Source organism: Trachurus japonicus, chromosome 4 (assembly GCF_045865225.1).
Source record: "Trachurus japonicus isolate A0001 chromosome 4, Traja_1.0".
Lineage (NCBI taxonomy): Eukaryota > Metazoa > Chordata > Actinopteri > Carangiformes > Carangidae > Trachurus > Trachurus japonicus.
In genome coordinates, this window is record NC_140910.1 from 5947912 (window position 1) to 5960011 (window position 12100).

Genomic DNA, 12100 nt, shown 5'->3' on the forward strand with positions numbered 1-12100 from the left:
GTGGGGAGGATCTGCACCACACTGCAATCATAACTGGATGAAGTGATGTTTATTGCTTAGTGAAAATAGCTTTATTATCTGGAGTAAAAAAAAAAAAATCTTATTTATACTAGCATATATAAACTGTAACATACAGAATGGTAACATACAGAATATGTTGATAATGTCAAAAAACAACTTTGGCATGACAAGAACTGTATGAACAACAAAGTGCAGTGCATATCCAGTAGACACAGGCTATGGCATTTTCAATGGTCAAGCAAATAAGGCACTGAGATTGAACACACTGATGATCTACTGGCTTCAATCTCTCAACAGATCTCAAAACAGACATTTTTATTTTGTACAGATTTTTTTTTTTTTTTTTTTTAGAAAATAAACCTTTGAACTTTTGCATTTAATTTGTACATACAAACCAGTGTTTAGTCTACATTTAACATACTTTGAGTCAGGATTAACTAAGGCATGGTGGTCAGGGTTCATTTGAATAGAATAACGTAAACACAAGATCAAAAATAACACTACAGAACTCTGCAAACAAGACAACAATGTGACATTTTAACTACAGTGTATGGATGCATTAATTAACTTGTCACACACGCCCGTCAGATTAAGTGGATTCATCCAAATGTGAAAAGAACAGAAACACATGCATGCTTCACCCTAATCCCACATTCAAGAGTGCGTCAGTGCAAACATTTAATAACTATTTCAATACAATTTAAGGGCAAGACACATTTATATGTTGCCCCCCCCCCCCCAAGAAATAATGACTGTGAAATGACTTAAGTCTATCACAAAGGACAACTTTTGCACCATTTTTAGTCCAGGTTAAGCTCAAATGTAGTCATGATGTCCTGCTGCATAGTCATGTCAATGCCAGACATCTGTAAAGAGAGACAGAGATGTATGGAGTTACTGTCAAAAAGGCACTTTACCACAAACAGCAGACTAAAACATGGACAGGAGATACTCACAGCCTCTCGCCTGCGACGCTCTTGTTCCTTCCTTCGAGCCATTTCCCTTTCCCTATCTACTGAGACCTGTGTGGTTACAGGTTGTGTTTCCTCGGGAGAGTTTGGCTTTTGCTGCTCAACTTCCTTGGAGGCGTCTGGGGTAACCTCTGTGCAGATGTTCTCTGGTGAATCAGCATCAGCATCTCTAACTGGCTGAGGGTTTTGCTCTGCTGTATATGGGCCAGGGAGGCTGGATGGAGAACATCCTTGTTACTTAGAGTTTACACTTTTTAAATAAGCAAGAGAGTAGAAGCTAGTTGGACTTATCAGTGAGCTTTCTTTTAAAAACCAGACTGCCAACATTCTGAATTGTACAAAGTTATGGCAATTTTAGCCTGAGATATTGAACGAACAAAACAAGTAATGCATTTGTCGTTTCTGTGAGGATACCTGATGTCTATATCTGGAGCCTCCTTCTCCTTTTTTTCTTCAACCAACTTCTTCTTCAGTGCCTTTTCTCGCTCCTCTTTTTCTATGGCAGCCTTACGGAACTGCTGGAAACTCTCCTTTGAAGACTTGATTGCAGTTGGAGTGACTGACTGTCTCACCAGTCTCGCCCAAGACTCAGCATTTTTCAGAACAATGTCCTGAACGAGACAAATGACTATGTTCACTGGGAGCCTATTTAAAAAAGGAGTGTGGGACAGTAAACTTGTAGTTTGCCCACTATTGGGTAACAAAAAAGAAAGTAAAATATCATTAAAGGGGACCTATTATGCTTTTCCAGCTTTTCAGACTTTAAATATGTTTAAAATGTTGGATAATGGTTCTAGAGGCCGTGGAAGTGTCATATCATGAGGTTAATGCATTTGGAGGTAAACCCTGCTGGATGATTGGGATTTCTCTGCACACCTTGTTACACTCAGTTGCACTGACTTTTTTTTTTACATGAGGTTGTGTTGACGTCATGGCGTGCCGGAATCCCCTACATGGTCATGCCGAGGTATCTGCTCCAGCCGGCCCCGCCTCCTCCCATGCTGCTCTGTTGTGGCTGGTGTCACAGCGGAGAGCGGAGCGGACTACTTCCTGCTTTTTCCCTGCATGTTGTAGCGCTGTAGCGTCACTTTACTGAGTTTTATTTAGAAGTTTACGCCGACGTTTCATATAAGTGAAGCTCTACCTGTGGGAGCAGAGACGTACCGCCGGAATGCTGGACCGACGTAACACCGGATCGACGTAACACCGCAGCGCCGCAGCACTGGAGCTCCGGAGCTGCAGCGGCTCCTCACACAGGCAGAGCCCGTCTGCAGGCCTCCTTGGCCGGGCAGACGTCCGTGCTCATCGCGGTAGAGAAAATGGTCGCTAATAAACATACCCGCAGGTTTTTTAGACGTTTACCGCCATGTGGTTATTCTTTTTAGGAGATAAATGTTGGTCTCATTGATGAAATCTTACAATTGTGGCAGTTGGATTAGTTTGAATGAAAAGTGAAGCTGAGAAGGAGGAGGAGAGGAGAGGTGCAGTGCTGCAGAGCTCTGTAGTCTATGTGCACAAATCACCACATTTACATCAATAAATAACTGTTTTACAATGAACTGACCAGTCTGCATATATTTTTAATTTATTTTATTAAGTTATATTACATGTTACATGGTTACAGTAGCCTACATGGCAAAGACTACTCTATACCATCTTTGGTTAGGATGAGACCAGGTCATGGGCACATTTCATTACACAATGTAGACTGGTCAGATGCATACTGGAGATACTGGCAATTTGCCTACTGCAGATTTAGCTTTTGTTTGCATATTACTTTTTGGCCAAATCAGGTACTAGTAGTAGACATCGTCATGGTAACGCAATGCTGAGGGAGTGGTTCATTTGCATTTAAAGGGAGGGGCCACTGAAACAGACCGTTTTGCACAGCCCTGTTTTTGAGAGTGCTGTGATGTTTGATCTTTGGGGTATTTTGACCGAAGCACGTCACAGACATGTCTTTAAGACACCCAGGAACTATTTTAGTTTGTGCAAAAAGGAGCATAATAGGTCCCCTTTAATATTGTCACAGACAATACTTTGTCACCCTCTGATGGTGGGAAGATGAATTGTATGATATGACAAGTTATAGTATAAGCACTGTTAAATTAAATAGTAAAATCAAGGAGAAATCATTTGGCTCTGTATTTAAAAAAAAATAAGTTTTATATATAGTCCCATTTGCAGTTAGTATTGTGGTATTGTACCGTTTTAGCAGCAATTTCCTGATTTATGTTTAAAGTTTATCACCAGTCAGTTGATTTTCAGAGTACAGTTTCACAGATAAAAACAAAAGTGACCAACTCCATGTTAGTCTTTAAGTTTATCTCTATCCCCTGCATCCTGATCAACAGAGTCACTCTTCAACATGCCATCTGTCGCAGTAACTCAGATAAAGAATACTCACCTTTTTAGGAACCGTGGTTTTTTCATCTTCAGCAGATTTACTTGCCAAGTTGGCGAAAGGCATATTAGTCAAATGACCATCCAGGACGTCCTCAGGGTATCTGAAATCTGAGATAGTCACTCTATAAGTTCATAATGTTCTGGACTTATTTTCCATGAATAGAGATGCCAACGTTGGTGTCTTTTAGTGACTCACTGGGCTTTGTCTCATCTTTGGAAATCTGAAGCGGGCTCTCTCTCAGAGGGGACAGCACTGGGCCCTGCTGACAGATCAGATTTAGTTTCATCTTCTAAAATCATGCCCAAAGAAGACACCTCCAGTAGTCTAACATCTCACCTTGCCACACTGGTGTACAGGTATACTCCATGATGAGATGGCAGCAAAACACTGCTTTTGAACCTTGCATCGAGTTACTATTTATCAATATTAGTACTGTAGAAAAATATAATATAATTTCCGTACTAAAAAAATTGCTGGAATGATTGCATAATTTACTGCAATTCAATCCATATTATTATTATTATGACAGATTTAGTTTCCTTTGTGATTCTGGTAGAGCCTGAATTGTTTTTCATGTCTACAGAGAACATGAGTGTCTGTCCCCCTCTCACAATAACATGCGCTTGAGTTGCATGATGGAAGTTGTAGGATTTAGTGTTTGTGGGGCGCTTAGCATTAGTTTTCACCATTCTTTTCTTCATCCGTTTCTTGCCATTCCTTTAACACAGGAAATTCAATTCTAAACCACTGGAGCGTCCCTATAAGCCCTACTCATTTCACTGTCTGCACGGATTATCATACCAAACCCAGATCAACAGCAACAAGGCTGCACATCCACTTTTCATTCAGACCTTATAAATACTACACAGTATACTGTATGCGTGTATCCAGATCTCCTGATCTGTAGTCCAACTACAAAACACAGGGTAACTGGATTCAGTCTGGGGAGGGGATTTCTGTGGATCTACTGTAACATCCACATAAGTGTGTCACATGATGATAAAACCTTAACAATTAAATACCGGTATTTAAGTTCTGCATTTTCATCTCCAGTACCTCAAATCTGGCAGCAGCCCAGTCCAGCAAAACCTCTGGAGATGCCATGGGTGATAGAAGGGCAGACAAATCTATCAAACAGCAAACGACAGGATAGATCGTCAACACATCACACTATAAGAGGTGAGGAGATAACAGGAAGGGGTTAGAGGGAAAACAACAGAAGCTTGCAGGAGGCGTCATGAGACAGAGTTTGAATGAAACGGACGGTCAAGGTCAAAACAACCGAAAACGCCTACCAAAACAAAACAAAGGTGTTCAGGTTGGCACCATGAAAAAAATAGAAGTCTCTTCATTTGAGCCTTACCTGGAGGTGACATAGTCAGCTCCTCGTTGTTGTGTGTTGGGTGACCTTCGGGCTCTGCTGCCGAGGACTGTACAGCAGCAGGAGGAGGCTGTGATGTCTCCACTGAGGCTTTTGTCAAATTGTTCGTCTCCTTTATCCGCTTATTAGAGGCAGCACGTGGGACCTTTGACTTAAGAAGAAATTACATTCTTACACATTATTGTGACCAGCAAGAATAACTTAAGATATTTTCTCAAAGAAAATAATAAATATATTTACCTTTGTCTTAACCTTTTGGCAAGATTCTTTACTTTTCTGCTTCTTTGTTTTTGGCACTGAAAAACATGCAGTGAGTCAGACACCAGTCATTTGTGATGATGAGTATTAGCATAACTATTTCAAAACATCTATTTGCTTTTTTTTTCTAGTTTTCACTACACCACCACTCACCTGCTACACACAGTCACGCTCAATCTGGACACAACTACTGTATTAGGATCTTTGTTTGCAATTATCAAACATTAGAGGCCTATATATTATATATTTGAAAAAAAACATTGCTTCCCTTTATGTGGGGACCAGTCAGTCATTTCTATGTGTAGAGCAATGACTGTATATGGAAAGTATACAAAGAAAATTATATAATAATTATACTACATTTTGGCAATATCATGTACAACTCCACCACAGTGATGTACTTGTTAATGTTTTACTGGCATGAGCGGATGGTAAAATACAGGAAAACATTTTTTCTCTTGGTTACAGGTTGTAATGTTCGAGAAAAGAACAAAATTCACCTCCATGAAATGGGTTAAAGGGATAGTTCAACATTTTGGCAAATTGGCCCATTGCCATAATCTCTATAGTCTTGGGAGTAGGTCTGTTACCTTTAATTGTCGGTGTAAGCTACGTATTTTTAGAATGGCAGAGCCAAGCCGTGAGCTGCTCAGAGCTACACTACAAGACTCATGGAATTTCTTGGTTTCCCTCATCAAACTCATCTCATAGCGTGGTGAATGTGCAGGTCACAACTTGTTCACGAGAGCGATTTGGAGTTGTTGGATTGTGTATTTGATAATAACGGAAAACTATGAGACAGAGTTGTTTTCGATGCAAATGGCAGAGACTGCTTGCCGAAAAACTGTCCCTGAGGGGAACGCGCATCCGTGGTTTTGCATGAATTTACCTCAACAACTCTGTCTGGTAACGTTCCGTTATTATCTCATAGCGTGGTGAATGTGCAGGTCACAACTTGTCCACGAGAGCGTTTTGGAGTTGTTGGATTGTGTATTTGATGAGTTTGATGAGAGAAACCAAGAAATCCTGTTAGCCTCCATTAGTGTAGCTCTGAGCAGCTCGCAGCTCTGCTCCGCCGTTCTAAAAATAGCTTGCAAGTCAATTAAAGGTAACAAACCTACACCTTTATGGCAATGTAAATTTGCCAAAATGTTGAACTATCCCTTTAACAATGAACATGGTGTTACAATGTCAACGCCAGCTTTTGATTGTGAGATAATCCACATGATGTCGGCTATTGTGTTGTAAAAAAGGGACCCAGTGCTACAGGATGCTAAAAAGTAAAGGTTCGGCATTTATACCAACTTAACAGTAATTATTAGTCTCATTTTTGCTGACCTCCACTGCATCAACTTTGCACCATGCTGTGGTGTAGAGGTGTTCTCTATAAAGCAATAGCACATGGTAATACTGCAATAAGAGGTGGTTAGAGAGAGCTCCACCCAGTCACACCTATCAGTGCTGCTGAGTCCAGAGGTGCAGCAACCTTGAAGGTTTTAACCACAGCCAGTAAACTCCTCAGCCTAATATACTCTATAATTCTGGCTATGATTTACATCACTGATGCAGTTTTTCAAGCATAAATGGATGTCCACTAAAATAAAAATGACAGCTCTGTTAAGTATTTCACAAGAATAATATCTGATTTCTGTAGAAGAGTATGTGCTATGTGCTACTATGTACACACCTCGTCCATGTAGACAGCTTGTAAAACGTGTGTGGGAAAGAAACACAAAAGAGCAAAACACCTGATGAATGTGGATAAATATGAAACAATTTAATATTTGACGTGAGACGTAGAAGTGAGGCACCTGGGTGAATCCTGCCCATTTTAGAGAGAAAGAAGGGAAGAGGAAGTCAGAGGTAGATAAGGACAGAATGTTGGAGAGCAGCTAACCTGTTTCAGAGTCACTGCTCTCAGAAGTGCTAGACCGACTACTGCTGCCGCCGCTGCTGCTGTCAGAGCTGGACGACGACGAGCTGCTGCTGCTGAGGTCAGGAAACACCATTAATTCAGCTGTTGGAAAAAAAGAGAGAGACAACTTGTAATTTTTACACTCAACAACCATCTTTGAAGCATAAATTTGAGAATTATAATGAAATAAAATTACCTTCCTCCTTTTTTTTCCTAATCAATTGCTGCTCTTTCCTGTTAACCCCAGATCTACCGGCATCCTTTGATTTTGATGTCTGTATTCTTTTGGCTGGTTTCACCTTTTTTTCTGCTGGACAGAAGATGACAAACCTCCAATCTCTTAGCAAATTTAGATTAACAATTAAGTTGCATTTGGTGAGGGAGGGAATTTCAATAAAGCTGGACTGAGCTGTACTTACTGCATTTCCTCAAACATGTTGCGACAAACATCTGCAGGGCTCTCAGTGTGGAAGGCTTGAGTATTTCAAAGTCAATCTCGATGTCCTCTAGAGTGGAATCTCGCAGATATGATTCCCTAGTATGAATGATGTTCACTAATTTGCCCAGTTTGTCACCAGGCAGCTTGTCGATGTCCAATTTCAACTGCTTCTTCTCCTGATAAGTCATTGGAGTGACTTCATCCTCACCTTTTACAGGTACTCTGTTAATATTGTGTTTGTTGGCAGGCCTGGGGGCACAAAGAAAACATCTAATATTATCCATAGCACATATTGTAGCACACTCACTTAACCATTATGTATAGTATATTAGTTAAGTATATAGTGTGAATCATAATAAATGATCACTCACACAGAAGCGTTCTTGATGCTGGCGATTTTTTCTACAATAGACTGAAATTGGGAGGATGTGTGCTTTAGTCGAGCGATGTCTTTTTCTTTACATCTTTTTTCCCTTTTCAACTTGTCTCTTTTCTTTTGTTTCATCAGTGGGTCTTGGCTTAGTCTCCTCAGCTGATCACTGACATTCTTCAACTGAAAAGTCAGCCACCAATGAGATCATTAGGTCAAATGCACTTAAGTGAACAAGTCATTTGCACCATTACTGACATGACTGATACCTACCTGTGCCTCTAGGTCGGCCAGCTGCGTAGTCACTTCTTCAGATGAACTTTCTGACTCGGAGGAACTTTCACTTTCTGAACTTGCTGAGGTTGACAAGCTGCCCACTCTGTCTCCTTTTCCCTGGATAATTCTCTGACAAGGTATGGGACCACCCTCCGGTTGTTGGGGAACCTTGAGATAACGGGCCTCAAAAACTTCCTGTGAATACAAACACAAATATGTTCTATAGAATTAGTATAAATACCTACTTTAATCTATACAGCATAGACGCCATACATTCCTGGCCCCTTTCTTGTGTTATTTACATTCAAGTATCCCAGTAGTAAATACGTATGTCTCACAGCACTCAACAGTGCAACTGAACCGAACAGTGTTACAGACACCAAACAAATGACCAGTAATGAATGACCACATTCACTCATTGACATCAAAATCTAAAATGTGCATAGGCAAGCAAAGAGAATCAAGGCCTTACATGGATGTACTGTAAACTATGATGGCTTCAAATTCTTCCAAAAATAATTTCTTCAAAGATTTTATGAGGAAGAAAATGCTTTTAACATGTTTAATAGGCCTTATACACAACTCACCAAAAACACAACCTCATCGACAAACAAATACTCCATGTGATATCTAAGTACGGAGTGACTTTCTGATTTGGTTGAACAATAAATAAAAACAATACAATTCCATACCTGGAGCTTTCGTGCCATGTAGACGACCTCGTGTGAAGGTGGGTTGTATTTGTAACAGTTCGAGAACATCAGTCGCACATCGGCAGCAAATTCCTTTGCATTTGAATATTCTCCTTGGTCCATTTTTTTCTGAGAAAAATAACACTTTGTGTGAGAAAAACTGATACAGAAAATAATGTTGTCTACTGGGAAAAAAAAGTGTCATCATGATCAATTTTACCCGGACAGTGCTCAGGTCCATGGGCTGCTTGATGATTTCGTGGTAGTCGTGTAAACCCAAAGCAACCGCATCAACAGGGGCATAAAAGGGCCATCCATATGTATAGTGCCTCTTTGAGAGCATCTCCCGCAGAATGTCACTGCAGCACCTGAGCTGCTCAGGCAGTTTGACCTTCTTTTCCTCAAATGCAGGTAAGTCTTTCTTAGGAGGTTTGATGGGCCGGCCAAAGCCTCTTCTGGAGGATAAGGTACAACGTGCATGATCCCCAACAAGAGCCTCCTCAGTGATGGTGATCTCTTTAGTGCTGGAGGTTGTGGAGTTCGCTTTCCTCTTAAAACCTTTTTTAGCCTGAATATTTAGGAGAAGGTTCAACATAAATTACACATCACTGCAATAGTTAGTCAAAAGAGATGTGTGTTCAAGTGACAAATGTGCTATGGAATTTATTTTGCGATTTCTCCTGGACGTCACCGGCAACACTGCTATAAATGATTCAAATTTGTGAATCATTTAAAGCAACTTGTTCCAATAGAAACAGTCTGTTTAACATCGTGAAGCATTTATGTGGTATTAATGGAGCATGTTTTGATGTCCAACCCAACCACCACAGAATGAGCCATTACTAGTATGACTTTTAACACATTTTTAAATTTCAAAATTGTAAAATGTAACTTATTATAAAACAATCACATATTGATTTCTTATCTTTACTGAAATATCCAATCACAGGAAAATATTGCCAAAATGAAAACCTCTTTTGTGAAGATTTTTACCTTAAAGACAGTTTAAATTTTAATTAAATTCAACAACTATGATATGGGAACTGCTGAAGCCCAAAGACTTACTGTTGCATCAATTTGTGCAGAGAGTTGAATGGGTGGGATGAACTGAGGTGCAGTGGGAGGGATGACTGTCACTGTCTGTTGGAGCACCACTTCTGACACGAGGGATCTATGCTTTAATGCTCCTGCATAAAAGAAAAAAAAGAAGGTAATGTTCACGACAATGGAACTTTAGACTTCAAGCAGCAAAATAAATGTAAAGGAAACATTACTTTAAGGAGTTTGTGATATTCATTTGTAAATTAAATGTCTGTAAAATGTCAGTTTATGGACAATCTAATGTAGCAACTTCCAAGAATAAATGTGTAATGTTAAGACATCACATCTCGGGATTGCGCCTGTGCAATATACTGTACCTGCATTTGTCTTTTTCACTTTTACTGGTTCTGTTGTAGTGACTGCTGTAGTGACTGCTGTAGTGACTGCTGTAACTTCACACTCTTCTTTAGGCATCTGGGCCACCTTCTGCAAAAAGATCTTCTCCAGACTCTGTGCCATAAAAACGATGTCATCTCCAGGCTGTGTGAAGAAAATGTATATATTGTAGTAAAGCAAAGGTTTTCAATGTAATGACAACCCTGTCTGAAATGCAAAAATATTTCAATCCTTAGCATTGGGATAAGATAAAAAATGAAAATAAAAATAAATAAAAAAACCCACAGGAGTAATGTACCACTCAATACAGTAATCAGTGAACATGTCTGTTTAAGTTGGAATACAGTTAACGTTGGTGTGTTATTCAAGACAATAGTATTCTCTTACCCGGTTGTACATATAGCAGTTGGTAAACATGGTGTTGAAGTCTTGTATACATTGAACTCCTTGGTAGTAATATTTGTTCTGAAGACGCCTCTTTATAGTGCCCAGATCCATAGGATTTGTAATTATTGTATAATAGTCCTGAAAGACAACAAAGACACTGGCATCTAAAAGTCTTTCCTTCCAGACCGCCGTCTGATGGAACCAAGACAAAGTATTACTGCAGTTTTAAATGACACCCAGGAAGGAAACTTCAAATAAAAAACAAACTCAGAAAACCATTTGCAGTCAAACTTTGTCCAGCTTTTCTACAAATGAGATTTTCACAACTTACTGGGAGACGCAGTGCTACTGCATCAACAGGCTGGCGAAAGGGCCAAGAGAAGTTATGCCTCCATAGAGCTTTGATCACAACCTTCTCAAGATACTGTAGCTGATTGGTTACACGTCCATTCTTCTTGGGATTTATGACCTCTGGTGGGGGAGGATTTCCACTCACAGTGGGACAGGATTTCACATCAGACATTGTGTTGTCCAGAGACCAAGAGGTCTTAGTGCAAGTTAGTGTTCGTCACACGTTTTCCTGGATAAAGAGTGAAGTATAATTTTCAGCACAAGTAAAAATCAGTCATGGCATTTTGAAAAAACACCAATTCTCCCCTTAAGACTACATCACCATTGAAACTTATACTGACTTCATGTCTCCAACGTCCTTAAGAAGGAACCACAGCATGTACTAATAATGTTATGTTTTAAAGGGCAGGTAAATGATCTTTGATAATTTTTGTCCTTTGCCCCATCATTTCTGACTGGTCTAAATCTAATTGGAGCAAATCAAATGAAAAGCACTAAGCCCCCCCCCCACTCCCAACCCAACCCAACATCACATGGTGAGAAATAACTAAGTTATAATGGTCAATATTGATAACGATGACATGTTCAAAATACCACTTGTGTGGATAGAAACACGCTGTCCACAGATGCACCATCCACCAGTTATCTTCCCAAATTGGGTTATACTGCCACCTCCTGCATCTCTCTGAAACTGTTCCACTAAGCAATTTAATTGGACCATAACAGAACCATGTTTCTAGGAAACACTTTAAGCATTTGAAAAGGTAAGATACTCAAGGGTATATATAAATATATATGTATTGCCCTACTACACACAAAACACACCATGTAATAAAAGCTCCTTCATGTACAATAACTTTTCAGAGTGCAAGAGAAATTATTTAGAATTTATAAAAGTAAACCCTACTTATTACGATTTGTTTGCTATTCAGAGAAGCATAAAAACTGGTGACAGACCAAAAGTTTATTCTTCCATGTTTATTAAAAAAGTTGATAATAAATAAAGTGGACCATGTTGTGCCTTTATCTGTAGTCACAATACTTCCTTGTACCCAACCCAAATAATTTACATTGCAAGTTCTGTTCATCTTAGTTGCATTTTATTTTATGGTTTAAAATACGACAAATTAACAAAACACTTCCATACAATTATAAATTCAGTCAAGTCCAGCACATCTTACTTTGGCCCTTCGTC

At 39.6% G+C, this 12100-nt stretch overlaps 1 protein-coding gene across 3 annotated transcripts; it reads right to left on the reverse strand.

Annotated features, from left to right (window-relative positions):
- Positions 1-674: 674 nt before the first annotated feature.
- Positions 675-11161, reverse strand: brdt (bromodomain, testis-specific). 3 transcript variants are annotated; one of them, XM_085773539.1, is made up of 19 exons: positions 10886-11161; positions 10555-10692; positions 10149-10311; positions 9796-9917; positions 8951-9298; positions 8731-8859; positions 8036-8233; positions 7764-7945; positions 7373-7641; positions 7150-7260; positions 6936-7055; positions 5021-5076; positions 4763-4931; positions 4456-4526; positions 3595-3661; positions 3400-3506; positions 1407-1603; positions 978-1206; positions 675-887 (listed from the first exon to the last, which is right to left on the reverse strand). In XM_085773539.1, exons 1-19 carry the CDS (start codon positions 11075-11077, stop codon positions 822-824), a joined length of 2934 nt encoding a protein of 977 aa, XP_085629665.1. In that variant the 5' UTR covers positions 11078-11161; the 3' UTR covers positions 675-821. The 3 variants fall into 3 exon arrangements, with proteins under 3 accessions (XP_085629665.1, XP_085629664.1, XP_085629662.1); XM_085773538.1 differs by having other exon boundaries at positions 3595-3658; positions 7150-7263; XM_085773536.1 differs by having other exon boundaries at positions 7150-7263.
- Between the last annotated feature and the right edge of the window lie 939 nt (positions 11162-12100).